The following is a 22,040-nucleotide window of genomic DNA, read 5'->3' as shown; positions in this document are numbered from 1 at the left end:
GTTAATAACTTTATGTATGTATATAAACGAGCTTGTAAAGCATGCCACGAACCCATATCTGGCACCTCGTTTCGCGCGGAAAGTGCACGCGTGAACCACCTCGACACATACACCAGTCATTTACGCTCAACACTCAAAATAGCCGCCATAGTCTCCAAACTTCCCCCTGTTAATAACCCCCCAACCAACAATGAGCGCGAGCTGAAAGCCTCCGAAGGTCACTCAAGAGGGCGACCCCGAAAACACACCAAAATATCAAGGTCATCCAAGGTGGCCCCCTCCGTGCACACAACCACCATACATTTATTTATTCATAAACTTAAGTATAACAATGATGATACTTAAACAGTAATAGCTATAACAATGATGAAACACCAAATTATATTTAATATTTAAATATCATCACCGTTATACAAGGAGACCAATTATATAGAGACCACAAGGGAAATCGATGTAAACGACAAATATGAGAATGGACATTCGGGAATAGAATAATTATCGCTCGTTATCGGCGACGGCGACAGACGCAGATTGCGACCGGCGGTCGAAGCAGGATGGATATCCGCGATCAGGTATCGATTGGAGAGGTGCGAGGGAACGGAGAACGCCACGCACAAAGGAGGACGCTCTTATAGGAAGAACGAAGGATCTCCCTCGGTGGAGGGATCCGCGATCCTCTCGGAGGCTGTTTCGCGAAAAGAATATCCTTTATATACCGCTCTCGCGCGCGCGCGAGAGAGAAAAGAAAGGGAAGCGCGCAATATCGATCGCCATTACGCTCGATCCTGTTCCGTTTGATCGTTCCGGTCTGTCGTTATCTTCTCCTCGAACAAAGCATGACTCGTCTTTTAGGAAAATGACTTGCAGCCCCTTCGTCTCTTTCTCTTTACAATCTCTCTCTCTTTCTCTCTGTCTCTCTCTTTCTCTCTCCTTCCGCGCTGAGAACAACAGCTGCCTGATGATGAACAAAACTCGCTCCCGGTACAAGGAAATATCGAGATCCGTCGAGTAAATGACATGGCCTCGAGCGCGGCGAACAATTTTGCCATGTTTCTGCTACTACGCTGATAATATTTAATGGCCTCTCCTCTCTAACGTTACCCGAATACGTACGAGTCTGTACGATTTGAAACACCCACACCTTCGAATTTCTTCTACCAGATAAAAAGGGTCAGTAGCGCTAAATTCACACGTAATATCATGAAAAAATACTGGGAAATAAATGATATGACTTTTAACAGCCACCTTTTTTTCGTCTCTTTCTTTTTTATTTAATCATTTTGTTTGATTTTTTTATAGAAACGCTTTGTATCCATTTACATACTTTTAGCGCCGCAATTTCCTTCGTTCTTAGTACACGTAATAAAATTAGTTGTAGTAAATTATGTATAATTAGTAATTTGTTATTATTAATTACGTTGTTTATTTTACCGACACGAGGTTCATTCGAACGAATTTTGTTCGTCCAAGCGCAGCTTTTCCTCAGCGTGTCTTTCTCTTTCTTTTACTTTCTCTGGAATCATGCCATGCTGTGAGCATTCTCTTCTTCTACTTTTTATACTTCTTCTTCTATTTATATTGGCTCTCATTCACCGCTACTGCTATTACTATTATTTTATAATCTTACTTACATGCTGCGCTACTTTGCTCCCTGCGATTAATCCGTGTTTGCCGGCAATTCGAGAATCGATTCCATCGTATTGGATTTTTTAGAAACATATCTATTTTGGGCAATTATTTATTCTCTCTTTTATAATTAATTCAATATTTTCCTGTTTCCTATAATTATGATTAATCATAATTATAGAAAAAAGGCAAATACTTAATTAATTATATTTTGCCCAAAACTCGGGGGAATCGATAGCGAGTAATTGAGGGCAAAGCATCGGATGTCACTTTACGATTACGTTGCATAATTATAATTAAACGGAAATTTATATTATAATACGCATAATTTATATAGTAACACGTAAATTATAATATAAATTATGTAAATATAGAATGCAAAATATAAATAACGCTGTACATATTATACACTTTATACATTTATGATACCTTTCTAGTCTAATTTCTAATATAATTATAATTATGCTCTAAATAATCTTTCTATGTTTATAGTTTATATGAACGCTCTCTTTACCGCAATTAAAAGAAAGATATATAATTAGGATTTCTCATTGTGAGAAGATGTTGCGACATTCTTTTTCTTAATTCTTATCATTAGTTGGATACGATCTGTTAGATGCCTGCTGCTAACAGACAAGTAGAAAGCTGCTGTGCTCGCCAGACACCATCTTCCTCCCACCTTCTCTTTCACTAAAAACAACATTAAAAGACGCTCCGTTCCGTTTCGCGGTTTCTTCGCGAGCCAAGCGATCGCGAAAATCGAGAACTAAAAAGCGTTCCGTTCTCCGCGCGGCAGAATCGACAGTAAACTCAACCAAACCTTGCGCGAGTACAAAATCGAAGCGAATTTTTTGCCCGCGAGTATCCGTTCGGCTAGAAAAATCGGACCGACGAATCGACGCTTGATTTACGACGCACAGGCGCGTAGATCGGCTGTAGATCATTCCGGCCCCTCGCTGGTGATCTTGTAGAGCCGACGCGTCCGGGTAGAGCCTCGGTAGAGCGTCGTAAATCAAGTGTCAGCTGCACGCGGAGACAAATGTTGCCGACGGAACGACGCGCGACACGTCGATCGATGATGAATTATTGTACAATTGCTAATTTCGCCGGTGCTTGAACTGCAATTGCCACTAAACCAAGTGGGTCCGAGCTGATTGATATTAAGGTTAATGAACCGCGTGAAATAAGCTTAAATGTATTAAGTACGTGATTTAATTATATCTTATCATTCCAAGGAAACGAAGGAATTAAAACAAAACGGAATATATTCCGTACTATTAATTGTCATTTTTATTATTTAATTTTTTTTATTTAATTAGAATTTGACGCAATTGTTATTTTAATAATCATAAATATATTATTTTATTTTATAATATCGGAATACTAGTCATTTTATTTATAATTATACACACCTAACTTTGAAATTATTTTATCTATCATCATAATGTTGTTAATTTTCATCACGTATTAAACTAGAATTTTAATCATTATTCTAATACCAATAAATATATATACTTATTATTTCATCAATTTAATTATATCTATCATGCCTACACTCTTATTTAATTTAATTAAGCGAGATAGAAATATCTCTCAATTTATCTCTTGAACTTGAATTAAGCTTATTCAATTTCGGTCTATTTTTTAATGCGCAATCACTAATTTATCATTGCGGAAATTATATGATGATATCTACCCGCGAAAATGACGTTTGTCAACGTCGTTGCGAATAAATATTTGCGGACTCGCGCGAGATAACGGCCCGCGGGAATATTTCTTGTATCACTTCACCAGCGCGTCGATGAAATCATCGATCGGCCGATCGCCCCTCGTTCGAGGAAAGAAAATAAGCAGATAAGCACTCTTTTTTACGCGGCAACGCGGAAAAGGCGCACGGGACATGATAGGACATTTGATTTCTCGCAGAGGGGTGCGCCCGGTGGTTGTTGCCGTCCGGGACGACTGGTGGACGTCGAGGGAGACCCTCTGGGAGTGACGGGCCCTCTTCTACCGCGGGATAGCCAGGAGTATAGATCGCCGAGCGAGGACAGCGGTCTCGGGGCCGACATGCCCAGGACCAGGTCGATCGCATGATCTCTCTAACGCTGAATGGATCACGAGCCGCCATTTTGAACGGGCGTAATTTTTTTCACGCGTTAAAGAAAATCGTGAAGTCGATCCCAAGTCGTTAAGAGTCGACGCGCGGTAAGGGGAGACCATTAAAATTACGATTACCTCGTGATTACTTCGGTCGAGACTGAAGAAGATGCGGATAAGATGGTGACACTGATGGCTGGCTCAAAATGGCGACAGTGACCCCTTCAGCGTTGACTTTTACCATTCTCCCTTCGTTACAGCTATTTTTGCGTTAAGACCACTTCCCTTTCGCCGTAGCCGCTTGAGTTTGTTGCGTAGATACACGAAAAGCTAATTAGCGAGGGACACACTTACTGGCGATCATTTTCATCTAAGCAACGAGTTTATGAAGCGCGACTTGTATAAGGGTGTCTGCCAACCGCATTACGTTTCAAACTAGATATCTTGATATGCAAAAAGTCAAATTATCTCTTTACATAAATTAAAATTTCGGGCTTTTAAAAATATATTTGTTTCGATATTTAAAATGTCTGAGATATTTAAAAAATAGAATATTATACATGGAAAGAGCAAATAGCGCGTTCAAGTGTTGAGAAATTGTCAATTAATCCACTTATCGTTAATCAATGTAACTGCGCAATGCGTTAATTAATTTAACAGGAACTCGCAGTTACCCGTTGCAGAACGCGCTGTACAGCGAGCGACAATTTACTTTCGAGGCACGAGAAGGTCACGCGGCATTTCTGCGTGGCGACCGAACGATTGACAAACAGTTAATTATATCCTTTCGCTTCTACGAGCGTCAACACTCGCGAGGGGAATCAGACTCACGGGGCTTCGCGCGAAGATCGCAGGTGAGCTCGAAAAAATCTCCCCGGCTCCTCTCGAGTAGGATCAACGTAAATGGCGTTTCTCTGTAGGGTACGCGCTGGGTACATCGATATTTCATTTACCGCCACGTTGCCCCCGCTCTTCTCTCTCATTCCTCCTCTGGGTCCCCACGGTATCCAGACCCCTCTTTCTTCAGCATCCTCAAACTAGCCGAGTACCCAGGTATGTAAACAGACGGAACTAGATGCGTACAGGGCGCGCTTCGGTAACAGTTCAATGCACCTATATACCTTCACCGCTGCAATACCTGGTCGAGATGTTAATGGCTCTTACCTTCGCCGTTCTAAAGAAATCAGAAGTGACGGCACGTTGTTATTCATCGTTGCATCCATCGATTATTAATTTTTTACGTCGGAATTGAGAAACTATAGTTGTGAATTTTGCAGTAGACGCTGAAGTAGATTATTATAGTTTTTTTCACCAACCCGTGTTTAACCCAGTTCGATCTGTGTATCTTCATCATATTAATGCCGTAAAAATCATTTGAAACGTTCTTCGCTCATAACCATTAAAGATTAATCGCGTTAACGTTTCGTTGAAACTCGATTAGTGACTTTATCACAGTACATATTTCAAAACTTCAGTGAATAATATTTTTATATCGTTATTGCCTCGTTAAGCTCGAAGGGTTTAATAAGTTTGGCACGAGGCAGATTCGTGTTTTTCGTGTTCTCCGAGTTCACTCATAATTATCAAGACTAGACCTATAAAGTACATAGTTCAGTTTTAGACCGTTAATTGCCCGCGTGACATTATCGAGGTAACAAATATTCCGAGCGCACGGGCCGGGAAACTCTGTTATAGCTAACATTTCGAAGACGTCGGCCCATGCGGGCGATGGAATGCTTTGCCGAGCTTTGCCTGAAATCTGTGGGACGATTGCGCGAAGGGCGAATCGCCGCAAAGGTGATCTTTTCCACGTGGCGGCGCGTGGGAGGGAAATCGATAATCGAGGTGGATTTAGTTGGCGGAGCGAGTGCACGACAGTTTTCACTATTCTACATTTCCATTCGCGACACATGCCCCGACACGCCGACAATCGGCGACAAGCCATTTTGATTTCATGGAAATGACTGTTGTGCCAACGAGGCGTGGAAATGTTTCGTTTACACGATTAATTGTTGGAAAACAATTTTATTAATTCGCCCCATTTTTAATACGGATGCAGCTCTGTGGAGTATTAATTAAGAAATTTTAATGCAGATTTTTCCATATTCAACAATTATTACCAGAATATTTATTAGCACTATCGTTGTAAAAAATGCAAGCGGGATTAAAATGATTCCCGAAAAAAAAAATCCTAATTATACTAATAAAATAATGAAGCTTCTATAATAATAAAACTTTGGTTATTCGATTACTCTGTGTGTTATTACTTATTATAGAAGGTTGAATATTTATTAGCGCAATCACGATTAATACAAATTGAATTGAAATTTAGTGGAACGCTGCTCACATCTGTCCGTCCCCATCCATCCATCTGTCCATCAAAGAGCAAATTAAACGTGAAAACGAAATTCGTCAGAACGGTTGAAAAAATTTTAATAAAACCTTTGCCAAAATTAATTGCTATTAATAACGCCAGTGTAGAATATTCATCGATATAAGAAAAAATTAACGTGAAGACAAAACTCGTTAGAACGGTTAAAAACATTTTAATAAAACCTGTTCCAAATTTAATTATTACATTAATAAGTAGCATAGAATATTCCTTAATATAATTATTATTAACACAAAAAATTTTAAAAAATTTATAATAGACATTTTGCTTGAAAATTAATACACGAAGCTATTCTAAAATGATTATTTATATATTTGACGCAAGAAAAACTATTATTACGTTTAAATAATAAAGCCAGCAAAAAGTTCGTAAAAATATCTCAGATTTTCAGGAAATGTCAAGCACTATTTACGTCTACTTGCCTAAAGAAACTCTTTTTCTCGTGAAAATTAACGTGTAATTACAAACTATTATCCAATCTCAAATCACGGGTTTAGAAATACTGGCTACTATAATATGTTTCCTCGTCGACCGTTACCGAACAAATGATAAAAAATTGCTTGAAAGAAAATAAACGCATCTATTGTGATTTTCTGTTACATAGTTACATTGCTGAATTCACGACGACTTTCTCCACGAATGCATCACGCGCACGCAATTCACGTTGAATCGCAAATATGAAAGTAAATTTTGCGGGATCGATAGCGAGCGCGCGAATGTGGCGGTCGGCGAGATACCTATGGAGAGGAATTCAACGCGCTTTATACTTTGATAGCTTTCACATCTAGCGGGAACGAATGGACGGACGGATGGACGGAGCGAAAACGTTCCGCTTTTGATCCTCCCCGGAATGCTCGTGATTTCAATATACCTCCGCGCCTTTGTCCGCCGATCTAATCTCCACCTCGAATTCTATCTTTTGTCGCGCGCGCACGGGACCAGCCGGCATGGCACCGGACTTTCTTTCCGAGACAAAAACCGCCCTCTGATACCGAGAAAGGACTTTACATTTCGCCGCGTCATGTCAAAAGAGACTTGCGCGTTCTCATTTATATATTTTACGTGAAATTTAACGTTAGTATGAAAAAAGATGTAAAAAAATTGTAATTACATGGCAATTTTTCAAAGTAATACTGAAACTTTTAACTGAGTTCAAAACTTATTATTTGTATTTATCTTTATACTTGTAATTGGATATTTACATACATCTCCAGGCTCATTATACATCAGATACAATTTTCATAGATCCGTGATTTATTCGTTTTTGATTTGCTATTTGTTAAAAAGTCTCATTTCTATTTTATTTTCCCTCGACACTAGAATTATTTAAAATTTTATTAATAAAAGTCTTATTCTTATATTGATACATCAAGTAATTTGAATTTTAAACACGTTGAAAGTATCAACATAAATACATGTATAGTTACGCTTGCAAAATTAATTAATTAATGTGTATTCCCACCATATACCATGGTGTGTACAAATAAAGTTATTTTATATTTCTTTGTTTAATTTTTACGTTTCGCATAAAGAATAAACATTTGTAATTTTTTAATAAATCAAGAAAATAAAATTAAATCACCATGAGAAATACAATAATCCACTTTTTCCCTGATTTTTTAAAATCATACGTTTTACGTCTCATTCCTTTCAAACAATTTTATTCCCCATGAGAGTTTAGAACAAAAACAAAAGTAATAAATTAAATTTTCCGTTTCTAGATTACAACAAAAGCACATAAAAAAAAATTATTTATTAAAGCATATTGCATATATGCGTTTATTAAGCCGTGCTATTTAATCGCGCTGATATTATTTTCAAGCTTATCGTGCGGCGCATTCTTAACGCGCGGACTGCCGTAGTTTCTGTAGAAACGATCTCCGCGGCGCAGTTTTAAACGGAGCCGAGGGCAACGACGAGAGCCCTTGAAATTTTCACACCAACGTGCTTTCTTACACACTAGGTCGTATCCCGGGTAACAGAATGAAACAAATGAGCTTTGGCAGTCGCCAGTACCGTAATCGCTTCGGTAACGAAATGTTCGTCGCGAAACCGAGCTCCCGCGAGTCTCTCTTTTTCGCCAACCGACGTGTTTTCGCGCGGTCTCATCCGCAAAAATAAATAAAAACCGCGGACGTATTTCGTCGCTAATCCTAGCTCTAAAAATAAGTGACCTGTTTTATGATTTTACGCTTCCCTCGTGGAAATTAGAGAATTAAATTAATCTCCTGATTAAACGTGCTCGTCTCGCGAATTTGGTTAATGTGCAATTCAACAAATCGCTTCTTGCTTTAGAACGATTGATGCAAATATTAATTAGTTTAGAAAACATTAATTAATTTGTTATATAAGAAAACACGTCATTTTCCTTTTTTTAAATTTTTTTTATTATTTTTTTTTTATCGAGAAAGATTACGCATTCGTAAAACAGGAAACTCAAATGGCGTGAGAGTGAAAATTGGCAGTCTGCGGAGATAATGATGGTGATTAAGAAAAAATTGATTGCGAACAAGGAGAAATTCTTCCTATATATCGATGCCACCTGCGATCTGAAATTACTCGTCTCGAACGTCCGCAGTGTGACGGACGTATATCTATACCGACGATGACGCGATCCAGAAGCGAACTATATTAATCACAGCTATAGAAACTTGCCTGTGTAATCGGTGCCTCGTAACCTTCATGTGTTCCATACTGCTTTCCAACTTTTCCGGGTGAGAATCCGTTTCGTGCCGTTTCTCATCTCGTGCAGCCTGAGCCACCTCGAAAGCGAATAAACGCTCGTCATCCAGCGAGTTATCGAGCGATTCCGATCACCCGATCGGAAACTCTCTCGCTTCTCGAGCCGTCCGATCACGTAGTTCTATTTCCGCCTATGTCCGCATGAATCTGGACGTCTATTTGAATACATTTAAGTATAACTGGATAAATATACAGGGTGCTTCCTAAGTACTATCCAATATTTGAGGAATTTGATTTTTTCTTGTGAACTTTCCTTCATAAAAAAAAAATGACTTCAAAAATCAACTTTAGTTGTGAAAAAATCAAACTCCTAAAATATCAGACAATGCTTAAGAAATATTCCGTATTTTAGTGATACATTTCATTAAGACAGATCACTCAGATCGTAATTCTGTTGCGAATAGTGAATTATATCCGATATTCCGGAAATAGAACTGCGCGATCCCTGAAGCTGCGCTTATTGAATTTTGATGAATTCATTTTACCGAAGTATCGTCTGCTGTAGTATTTGCTTTCATTAGAGATTAGAATGTACTACAAGATAGGTATTAGAGACGAAGGGTAGGTTGGTGTGTGTGATGAAACCATTTTCGGATTACATCTTCTCGAATCAAGGGCGTCAAATCAAAGAGAAGGCGCCTTTCGAAATTAGCTGTCAGCCTTCGGCGCTCGCAATTGTCAAATCGGCTCGCAAAATTCGCAAATCTCGCGAACGTCGTGTACTTCCGCTTGATCACCTCCTCCCCTTTGTTTCTGATCGGGACGATCCTACGTCCGACGACGAATCGTCCCGATGACACCGATAGGGCTAATAAGACGAGGCGCGCGCGCGATTTGATAAGAGCGGTCGCGGTGCGGGGGTGGGTGGTTCTGAAATGGAAATTTTGCCAATTGCAGAGTGGGCTGCAGGAGGGCGCAGCAGCACCAAGTGACGACCTCCGACCTCGCCCTCTCCAATGATGACGAGTGCGACAATCAGGTACTGCGGGAGTATCCTTTTCGAACCGTCGCGCCGCGGTGATCCTTTGCGATGCAGCGAGCCTTTCGATTAGACTCGCTGAAGTCGAAATCAGATAGAGAATTCCACTCTTTAAGGGGATCCTATAGTGGCAGTAGTTACCGACATTTCTTAATTAAAAGAAATCTTTAAATTGGCTTTACAGAATTGCAAAATTCTTGTACAGAAATAATGTACGCACAAAAATCTAGTGCAGGACACACGATTTCATATCAGAAACGAAAAAAATTAAAAATTTGGGCACATACAGCTGTCACCTGACGACAATATTTGCTTAAACAAAAATACTGCTGTTGATATATACAAAATGATACCCAATTGCACTAGGGACAACATGTAGGAACAATATCGTACAAATAGAACTAAGATTCAAAGCCTAGAAAAAAAGATTTTCACTAACGCAGCTTTATTAATGCAAAGGCACATGCAGGTTGATAGGATAAGCAATATTGCGTGTAGCGAGAGATGGTGATGCCTCTTGTTAGACAAGGACAGATATAGATATATAACATAGAAAACAGAATTAGAAATGTTGACATTATCGACATCGAGGCAGCTCGGCCTTCGCTATAGGATCCCCTTAAGTATCCGAAAACGGATGTTCCTATTTTTTAAACATCGGATCCGAAATCGGTTTAAAGAATAGGAATAATTAGGAGACTGTACGTCGCGTGGATTTTTTAGAAAGTAATGTAGCTCACTGATAGCTCAAACTCTCTTCGCAATTTGGTTCAATTTGAATTTTAATTTTCAAACATTCTAGCTTCATCTTAATTTTAACGTTTTTTGTACAAATTATTAAGCATAACAAAAAACCGCTGTTTTTTCTGAGAAAAATTACGACAGGAACACCGTATGGGTGAAAGGGTTCGAAGGGATACACCCAAGAAAGCCGCTAAAGCCGGATATCGCGATTTTTTATCCCCGCTGAAAATTTGTGTCATCGATATCGTCGTAAAAAAAAAAAAAAAAAAAAAATTTGAAATTGAAAGCTTTCTCGCGATCAATCGGGATGAGACACGGTTATGTCCTTTTTTCCAGGATTACGATGACGAGATTGAAAACGGACGGGGTCGCAGACACAGTTCGCCAGGCGGCTCACGAGGTAACCCCAGGGATTACGGCCATCATCTGCACCCAGACAATTTGGTGAGTCGACCAACACAAATTTGATCATCGGACATGGCACTTTGAGACCACCCTCTATATATTCTCTTCAATGCCATTGAAAAACTCTGATCGCATTTGAAAGTGAAAGAATCCGCTGACGTGCAGCGCAATTCCTTTGATGTAGGTAGATTTAAATAAAATGATTTTTACTACAAAGTGAAACGCGATAATATACCGATACGTGAGTTCGACGAAGAAGATATTACTTCAAGATTGAGAGATTTTGTTGAGTACACACACACGCGGATTCTAACTTTTTAATTTATATTATATATTAAAATTGCATTTTTAAATTTAAAAATTTATCAAAATATTTCAGTTTTTGATAATATGTTATTGTTGTTCTCACGTAACAAAATAAAATTGTTTTACGCATTCTTCAAATGTAAACTTTTGTATGTTTGTTATTTAATATTTAGATTGAGAATTTGACAAGATATTTGAGTATTACTATTGTTTTACAAGGCGATCGGATTTTTAATGAAATTTTTGATTTGAAGATAGATTTACTGTAATAGCTTTATCGTAGAATAGGACAAGGAAGACGAATTAGATACCTTTTAAAGCGCATCATATCATTCTAGGATAGGCGATCCTCTTATAGAATTAGATAAGCGATCGTGTGACAGTCTCTCGGGGAAAAGTTTTAGTAATTCAAATTTTGCCTCACGGTAATTTGCGTCCGACATAATTAATGCACGTTGCAAGTTGATCCCCGTTACAGGAATAATTACACAAACGTAGATTGGTGTTTACAGAACAGGTAGAGTCAAGTATCGCGTGTTGCAGGCAACAGGTAAATCTTAAACGCCCCTTACTTTATGCAAATCCCACTAAAATGTTACATCGTGCGGCGTTGTTACATCGTGCATTAAAAAATGTCGACTCAAAAAATCTGACTGGATTTTAAACACATAATATTCCATTTAATTATACACACATTTTTTTTACAAGAACATTCAGTTGATATGTATAAGATATTATTGTGTAGAAAAGTTGATCTATTAATAATTTATATCATTTCTCATTTATTACTTATTATTTATGTTCTAATTTAGTACTAAATTAATTATTATTAAATATTATAATTTTAATAATTCTACACTGAGAAAAAAAGCTGTTGCTTCAATTAAAATGCTATCACGGGGTGCCAAAAACATAAGTTTATTCAATTGTATTATTATTAGACCCAATATCTGGATTATTAAACCAATAATTTAATTATTGATTATTATTAGACTCAATATCTGGATTATTAAACTAATAATTTAATTACTGATTTAATAATCCAGATATTAAGTTTAATAATAATACAATTGAATAAACTATTTATGTTCTTGGCACCCCGTGATAGCACTTTAATTGAAGCAACAGCTTTTTTTCTCAGTGTATTGATTTATATTCATATCAGATCTATATTGTATTATTTTTTCCTGACTTGATTTGTAATAGCTACCGTTTTATTTCTCTAATCCTTGCAAACGAGTAGTTAAACGGAAGTACGTGCGAAATCGTATTTTTGCCAGGCGCGGCCTCATTTAAATTCGCACATAACGCGCTCGTGCAACGTCGCGCGTTAATTTCAGCGTTTAATTTGTGCATGCCGGTTACTCGCGTACAGTTATTTGCGCGCAACATATATACTGCGTCACTCCATCAGAGCGAATTTTTAGAATAAAAAAAAGTGCATCTAACAAAATCCTTTCTATGAAAAAGATTCGAAAGTCGACTTTATAAATTTATAAATTAAAAATTTATCGCTAAAGGATATTGCGTGATATTCTCTACACATATATGACATTCATGTTTGCACAATTGCGCCTTTCGTTATCTAGCAACGTACAATCATCGAAAATCGAAACCGCAAACATGAGCGTAATAAAGCCTATCTTCTAAATCATTTTTGCGCTCCGCGCCAACACGTTCTATGACTCGCATAATCTCTTGTATGTAAACGTAATCGCGATATTAACCGGATAATGATACGTCATTGCCGCGAGTGCACATTTGCGGCAACGAGATCGGGTGACGTCGGATTATCGCAGTAATTCGCATCGCTCGTAAATACGCAACGCGTCCCCGAGAGGAATCTATCGATCTTTACAAATGCGTTGTTATTCGACAAGTTATAAAAATTAAATATTCATTGTAATCGCGACAGAGAAAAAGAACAATATAATAGTAATAAGTGATATCGATTGCGATAATAAATTTTCTCACGTATTTGTTTCCTCCCTGTCAATTTATTCTTATTTATAGATCGCTTTTTCAGTGTTTACACTTCTCGAGTCCTATTTTTGTTCAAACGATCTATTTAAGTGGAGATTTTATAAAGGTCAATATAATTCGTGTTTTGCGCTTGCTTTGCGTTAACTGATGCAGCATCGCGCTGCGAACTTTGCGCGATGAACCCCCCGAGAGACAGTCGCATGATCGCGCCCCGATATCGACGTAATGTTATTATAGGCGTAGGTACAAAGTGGTAGATTTACCAATCCATTTAATCGCGTATAGCCATATAATAGTCGTTATAGACCATTGTAGTAATCCATACAAAAGGTGGCAACAATTTAAGCTCGTCGCGCGAAAGTTTCGCGTTTTTTTTTTTTCACATCTTGTCTCGGCGATTTCAATTATACTTCATTCTACGACGGCAGGAATAAATAAATAAGCGCGGTTTTTAACGCGGAATAAATGCGTCAGATGAGATATCCGATATTCGTCCACGATATCAACGTTGTCCAGGAAATTCTACATAAAAGATAGAACTGAGAGAAGAAACGAAAATAAAGCCATATTATCTTTCGGAAATTCTATGAAATGAAAAAAGTTCCGGAAGTTTAGCTCTTAAACGTTACCCTTTAAAAGTGATCGTTAGATATTATCGCTTTGTCTTTTCTCTTAGTATTTTCGAGTAACTCTTTGAAGTCTTAAGAAGGTCGTTATACTTAAATACTCCTCGAGGAATGCAAAGAATGTCACGAAAAGCTCGGCGCGTCTTACGAAGACCGAGATTCATTGGATCTCAGCGCGTTGTTCTCAACGATGACATGCAACCGGGAGGAAAATGGAGAAGATCTCTACAGAATTATAGCGAATTCGCGACGGGACGGTACAATGAGATCGCTCAGGTAGAAGAACGCGATAGATGATGGGGGTATGCGAGCAGGTGCTGGTACGAAACGAACGGAAGAGCAGCTCGGGCAGCCACAGTGTTATCGACGTTACTGACGTGAGATAGTTTCGCTTGAAAAGTGCCTACGATCGTTTCGTTCTCCCTGAGAGAATAACGACTTCTACCGACTATTACGCCGACGTCCGACGGCGGATAAAAAAAAAAACGTCCGGATTGCCTTCTCGAGGGCAGGTGCGTAGAACGGGATGATGAGGAAACCGCGATTTTATGGGAGACATCATAACTATACATTTGCTCTGCTTGAAACAATCAGAAACACTCGAATAGAGCCGCGATAGGAAGGAAATAACAATTATCGGAATTCCCTTCTCGAGATGTTCGAAGAACTTCACGATCCAACAGCTCTTGTAGATTTAACGATGCTTAATATCAACATCAATTTTAAACAATGTATCATGGTAAGTTCAATCTCGTTAACTGATTTTACTTATTAAGCTTGGATTATTTTGAGAATCGGAATGACTTCGTACTTCTTACCATCATCCTCAGGAGAATATTATTAATATAAATTTTATTTTATCGAGTTATTCAATATCAATAATATATAAACAAGTTTTGTTCTTATTTTAGATCGGATGATAACTAAATACTTGTTTAGAAGATTGATTCGCGCAATCTACTTCCCTTTCATGTACACGAGAAAAAAAATACCCTCGGAAATTTATCTCCTCATTAGCCTCCGCGATTCTCGACTTTATACTTTATATACCGTCGTGCAGGCAGAAGGAGAAAAAAGTGCAAGCGCTCCACACGCGAGAGCAGAGGTGATGTGCAATTGAGATAATCGAGAGAATACGTTGCAGTATGGGATCGCGATCGCGTTCGAAAAGAATATCGGGAGCCAATGCCAAGGTCGACCCGATATAATTAAGATAATAGCGACGAGCTATAATGCCTTGTACGAGGTCGTTATCCAATTGCACGCGGAGACGTCATCCTCAGGATTCATATTTGCCGATATATGTCTATATTTATCCGAACGCGGTCCAATCATTACTGTGAGGACAATATATAATTTTAGTAAATTATATAATTGCCTTATTATAAGACCCCAACAATTAATGGCTTGTCCGAGAATTTTTTTAGTTTTGGAGTTTGCAATCAATTGCGATAAATCCATTAATCGACAAATATATAAAAATCTATTCATATTTATACACATGTACAATTTGTGTAAATAGCTTCAGTGTTGGACTGCGAAGTTTCATAAGAAGCAGCCGTCATATCGAGACAGCATTCGATGAAATGCGGCTTTCGAGGAGGAACTTAAAGATCTCTCGGGATAGAACGAGCAACTGTGAGCAAAAACGGCCTCAAAGGGTTAATCAACGTGCCGGTGGGAAATTATAAATCGTTATCGGGAACTCCGTCGAAAAATCGCATCACGGAGTTAATTACGATGTAGTTTAATATACAGGGTGTTCCTGACATAGTAAACTACAATTTATCCGTGAATTATTAAATCACAAGAATATAAAATTATTAAGTAGAATAAATCATGCCTAAGTAGAAACGATAAAAAAAAAGAGAAATTCCTTTTGCCAACGTCAGATGCTCTTCGGTAACAAAAATCTCCAAGTTTTTCAATTTCCAATTTATCAGAGTATAACGAACGAAAACGAAATTAAACTACGAGTTAATCCTCTTATGTAATATAATTTGTTTATAATTTTTAAAATAATTCCTATAATTTATCGGAAATTCTGTTGTTCGGTGAAAAAAAATATCAATTTTGAATTCGAGAATTTATAGAGATCGGATAGATAGGACATAGGACACCCCGTATATTCCTCGGTCGATCTCGACGCAGTTTGATTGTCGCTTTCAGTCTTTCTTTTCCTCATAATGCACCCGTGCTCGTCTTATTGCGGGAAGAACGAGTAGAACTCAATGAGGGATTCTCGATAAGCGGACGGGGGAGCAAACAGCAGTAAAAGGAACGTATAGGAGCCGCGCGTTTCACGGTCTCGCCGTTCGTCTCGCTCGCTGTTCATATCCCTCGTCGCGATCGATATCGCGATAGTCGTTCTACTCGAAAATCCCTTGCAGATTGTTCCCGTAATAACGGCGGATTAAAACGAGCCTATCCGCCTGCTCACGCGCGCGCGAGCGCACGAGCGCAATTTGCCACTCGAGAGCAACGGGTCCAGAAGTTTTGCCAAGTATTGGCTTAAAAAATATTATGATTTTAAGGTAGAGAAATTAAAAATTGAAAGCGACGTGACTTTCACCGTGTTTTATGCCGACATGGCTACTTGATATTCTAAATTCTAATTATGCAATATCTTAATAAGATTGTGATTTTAGAGTAGAGAAATTAAAAAAAACTGAAAGTGACTTCTTGCTGCGAAAAAAAAACACATTTTTTCACCGTATTTTACGCCGATACGGCCACTCGATATTCTGAGTATGCAATATCTCATTTAGATTGTGATTTTAGATAGCGATATTAAAAACTGAAAGCGACGTGATTTTTTACTGCAAAAACACATTTTTCATCATATTTTACGCCGATCTATCTCGACATTCTAAATTCTAATTACGCGAAATCTTAATTAGATTATTATTTCATATGATATGCGAATGTTACATTTAACGTTAACGTTAAATGGGAATGGTCAGAATGTAAACACTGGAATTGTTCAACCATGATTAGAATACATTGCACAAAGAGGAATTCGCGAATACGTCGCTTTCACTGTATTAAATTTTACTCCGATGTAAATCCCTTCATTAATTTATTAAATTAATGTAACGTTAAATAAATTAATAAGTCTGACTCCGAATCTATAATTAATCCGTAATGCAAATTTACACGATAATTCGACACGACAAATCCTCCGTATAATTTATCTGGCGTTGAGGAATTTTCGTCGTCCTGTCAAATACATACACCTCAACCGCAATTTTCATTGCCGAAACTTCGCTTGGAAGCTCTTCGGCCATCCGATGCAACTGCGCATTACGTGATTTACTTAGAAATCGCGGTCGTTCACAAAATGGGACGAGAGGAAGGGAGAAGAGCAGAAGGCGCCGTCTCATTAGAATCGACTAATTAAGGCCGCTCGTTTCCATTAATGAAGTTCTGCTATTAGTCACTTGCCTAAGGTGGCCTAAAAGCGACTTACATATCGATTACAAGAATATATTTCTTTCTGTGGCGCGGAAAGCCATGTTATTGGCACTATTAAAAGCAGGAGAGGATATTTAACCCTAATCCCTCCAACCGTGCACTTTCGTGTCCCACGCGTTTCTAACGACGTTTGTTCCAGTCGTTTGTTTCGGAAAACCAACGGCCGTGGAATAATCCCCTCCACCCCTAAAAAAAGTTGTTATAGTAGAGAACATCAGGTAGAAATTTCAGAGCCCTAGCTCATTTACTCTCAGAGCGGCAAACAATCAAAATCTCGTTGATTAAATGGCGGAAAAAACGTTAGAGAGATTAGGGTTAATCTGACTTATCTAATTCAATTACTGTATTAATGAGGATCCGTTGATTCACTAGCACTCTCGCTCTCTTTCGAGACTCGTCTTTATTTTATTCACCTGGTAAAGAATTATAGATGATACCTTCTTATATATGTTACATGTAACCAATGACAGATATCGAGATGATACAATACAAATTGATAATAACGTGATATAATAATAATTTATTATAAATAAGATGACGCGCTGCCCGATTAAACCATATTAAAATATGGTTAAGCAAGACTCTCGTCTCAATGATTACTTATACCTAATGACAGAATATATTTAAGATTATGCTTTCTTAATAGGAATACTTTGCATCACTGCGTACAAGATTGCTTACATTAATTACAAGCTAATTAAAAACGCACGGTCGAAATCGACCTTGCTTTTCAACGACGCATGCCGCTGCGGATTCAGCGTTGAGATTCGTCTGCGAGGGCAGTCGAAAGCCGCGTGATAATTACTTCGTCCTTAACGCCACGAGGCTCTTAGGGCCTCGTGAATTCCGTTCGTGAACACTCCTTCCGTAGATCCTCGTCATAAGTCACACCCGGCGGGGACACCGCGCCGTGCCAAATCGCCTCTTGACTAATTGCACCCGACGATTGCGATCGATCGGAAGCGTAGGGAGAAACGAGGAGAACGGTTCCGCTTCTTCGAGCCGCGTTGCCGACATTGTATCCTCGTCCCGATCTTCGCACTCGACGACTGCCGCCCGTTCCGAACTCACTCTTCCGCATGACCGACCAACTCGCCAGAGATATGCGAAGTGATAGTATCTCCGTGGCAGAACCTTTTGTAGAGCCCCGCTCGACGACGGAACAACGATCGAACTATCCAATCCGATTTCCGTTGTTTCATCGAACGTTTTCTTAAGTCTACATCGGACTTTTACTACTTTCTTTCTTTGAGAAAATTTTAATTGCATTCTATAATTATTAAATATTAAATTGAAGTATTAAATTAATTATCAAAGAATTATAGAATTTCATAAGAGGTATCTTAATCCAAATTTAAGGTATTCAAAGCAAGGATTTATCTTTAAAGTAATCTAATTTTGTAAACTATTAAAATCATTTTAAAGAGAATTAAAAAATGTTATAAAAGATAAGTAAAAATGTTTTAATCCAAATTTAGCGCAATTTTACCTTAATTAATTTAATTCAAAGTAAGAATTTATCTATAAAGTCATCTAATTTTTTAAACTAGCAAAATTATTTTTAAGCTAATTAAAAAATGTCATGAAAGATAAGTAAAATTATTTTAATCTAGATTTAGCGCAGTTTTATCTTAATTATGGCTTTAACTCTTAAATTTAACTTATTCTAATTTGCAAATCAAAATAATGTTCAATATCTAAAGATCGCTTTCACAAGCATTTCAAACAAATATTATTAAACTGATAAATATCGTCAAAGTATATAACAGAAAACTCTTTTAAAATTCCACGGAGAAAACTTAAGAAAACGCTCATTGCAACGGTAGAAAATTCAACGACGATTCGAGATCGCCCGTCGTCGGGCAGGGTCCTCTTCGTGATGTAGGCAGGCACGAGGATGGCGAGGAAGGTACGTGAAGTAAGTTTCCGCGCCCTCGCCGGAACCCTATAACGGCCGTGGAGTCGGTCAGAGCTTGTCCTGGAGCGCCTGGCGTAGCTCCTCGGTGGCCTTGGCCACGTCCTGACCCTGCCGATGGGTGTGCATCTCCGGGCGCGCCGAATGCTGCACGGACGAGTTCGACCGCCGCACGGAATTGCCGCTGCCGAACTTGGGCCGCGGGATCCGCACGCGTTGAACGTCGCTCAGCCACGACTCCATGGCTCCCTTGTCTGGGAAGAAAGCAGTGACGCGCCGTTTAGAACGGTTAGTGAGTTAGCGATTACAGCCTGAACTTTGTTTAGAACTGAAATGAAGCGTCAAAGCGTGACGTGAGAGAGAACTGAGAGTTGCGAAATTTTATGTGTAGGAGTACAGTATTGTATGTACAGCTTAATTAAAGTGAAATTCTAGAATCTCTGATGCTGCAGCTTGTAGAATTTGTGAATTCTGGATTTTGGGATTGCACGCGTTCTTTTCTCTGAAGAAAGCGGTGACGTGCACGTTTTGTACTGATTAGAGTCATTAGACGAGTCGATTAAATGAAAGAGCCTGAGGAGTTTGTTGGAATTGAGTTAAAGAATTGAGAAAGAGGACACCACACACACACATAATTCTTTCTAGAAAGAAAGCAGTGACAGATTTATGAAACTAGCAGCATTTAATGTTACACGTGCACGCACTTTAGCGGAACGATTAGAAGAGAGAGCCCCTGAGTTTCTTACAGCTATATAAAAAATATCAAAGTGAGAAAGAATAGGATAGTTCTTTTTTCTGAAAAGAAAGCAGTGACGTGCATTCGTAGTCGTGATCAGCATTCAGTGAGCGAAGCATTCAATGAGTGCATTCAATTTTAATAAATGTAGGTTACTAAATCAGAAGCCTACATTTATTAAAATTGAACTAAGCAAAGATAAAATAAAAGAAAAGAAAAGAAAACTTTGAAGTCGATGGATATAAAGCTATGTGTGAGTCTTGAAGATTTCAGAGTGAATGAGAGTTTGCGAGTGGAATTTATGAATGTTAAGTTTTTTATGATCGCCGGATTTTAAGATTTAAAGGTATTCTACCGTTCGTGGATTTTAAAATGGAGTTCGACGTTTGTAAATCTTTTAAAAATATCTTTTTGATCTTTATATTTTAAAATATTGTACATATAGATACTATAATTAATAAAATCTACAATCCGTATATTCTCATATTTAAATAACATTTGAAGATTCCATAAAAGAAACGATAATAGAAAATAACTAATAAAATTCTACCAAGAAAAAAGAAAAAAGATACAATGGGGAGGCATATATCCTTTGTCAACAAGCTTCCAATTTCTTGAAAAAACGAATAATAATACATACAGATATCCGAAATCGAAAATTTTACGACGTCGAGTGTCTACGGGGATCAAGAAGGTGCACACGAGCCTTAAAGTAAAGTAAGGAGAATAACGCGATCTACTGGGATTTTATGATCTTGTTTACGCCCGGTCGGATCGAGAATGAACAGAGGGTGGAGAGAAACACATCGTGATTCCGCGAAGAAATCGAGAATGGAGCGAATAAACGTGTGGCGAATATTTTTCAAATATACATGCATCGTACTCCGATATTTATTTCCGGTTGTTATATAATTTTTGCCAACTGACAGATAAAAGATTTACATTTTCATCTTCAGAAATGCTAACATCGCGTATTGAGAAACAGAGCTCGAAAATTTTAATTCTAAAGGATTCATATATCTCGACTTTTTAGAACCTATTTTTGCGTTCGGGCTTTTTTTAGAATTTCCAGGATTTCTATTCTGAGATCACGGTCAGAAATACATAAAATGTATGCATATTTCTCAGATATATGCGGAATCCAAGTTTCATGTGGTCGACTTTATTATCGACTACTAGCCACCGAGTTTATGCACATGCACGTATCCGCGTTGTACATGCGGAGTTTCGCGCGGGATTATTATCAATACGCCTTCTCGCTGCTTAATGATCTCGCCACAGTTAGATTTTATCAAGCGTGACGCGGTTTCCTAATCAGGGCGGCGTAATCACGCAAAACGCAAACCATTTTCGATATTGTTCGAAATTTCTAATACTGTAATTACTGAATACAATGAGAACCAGGCAAGTTCGACAATTTTCAAATTAGTAGAAATTAATAACAAGAAAAGAAAATATCGCATAAGTTTTAGACGATACGTCCCAATACTTCCGACATAATAGTTTAAACAATTAAATATCCAACCTAATAAAACTTTTAGATATAACTGTGCGTGGAATAAAGTCTGATAATTAAGTTTCTCTTTAATTAGCTGAATACTGAAGAATTATCAAATTATTTAATTTTCTTTCTAAAAAGTAAGAGATATATTAATTTCAGAAATCGCGTGTGTTTCCAAGAAATCAGATTTCGATTCTCCTCTCTTCCAGCTTTGTTTGCAAGATTAAAACCGGTGTGGATCCACGTCGTTCCTCTTATTTTACAGATTACCAGGATGTGCCAGTTAATCTTGTTTCACTCGACGGGACAGTGCTTCGCCAAGCACTAAGTAGTAAATCAACCAATCTACCGAAAAAAAAACTTGACTTGCCCGGTTCTTATAGCTTGACAATTATCACTGTATACTCGTCCCACTTCTCGAAATGTATTACTTAAACACGTCGCACTTTACCGCAAGCGAGCCACGTTTCGCCCCCGAAAAAAAAATCCGCGCGGTTGACAACGGTTCATTCGC

General features: G+C 38.2%; 1 protein-coding gene across 1 annotated transcript in view; it reads left to right on the top strand.

Annotated features, from left to right (window-relative positions):
• Positions 1–22,040, top strand: part of LOC112455392 (harmonin-like) — a 76,760-nt gene that overhangs the window by 35,260 nt on the left and 19,460 nt on the right. The window contains exons 8-10 of the mRNA XM_025017291.1: positions 3,534–3,707; positions 9,755–9,836; positions 10,917–11,024. Coding sequence (XP_024873059.1) covers positions 3,534–3,707; positions 9,755–9,836; positions 10,917–11,024 — 364 coding nt within the window. The remainder of the gene's footprint in view (positions 1–3,533; positions 3,708–9,754; positions 9,837–10,916; positions 11,025–22,040) is intronic.

The sequence above is a fragment of the Temnothorax curvispinosus genome, unplaced genomic scaffold, assembly GCF_003070985.1.
Source record: "Temnothorax curvispinosus isolate PA1 unplaced genomic scaffold, ASM307098v1 QBEX01006035.1, whole genome shotgun sequence".
NCBI lineage: Eukaryota > Metazoa > Arthropoda > Insecta > Hymenoptera > Formicidae > Temnothorax > Temnothorax curvispinosus.
Note: the sequence above shows the minus strand (reverse complement) of the source record. Positions and strands in the feature narration are given on the sequence as shown.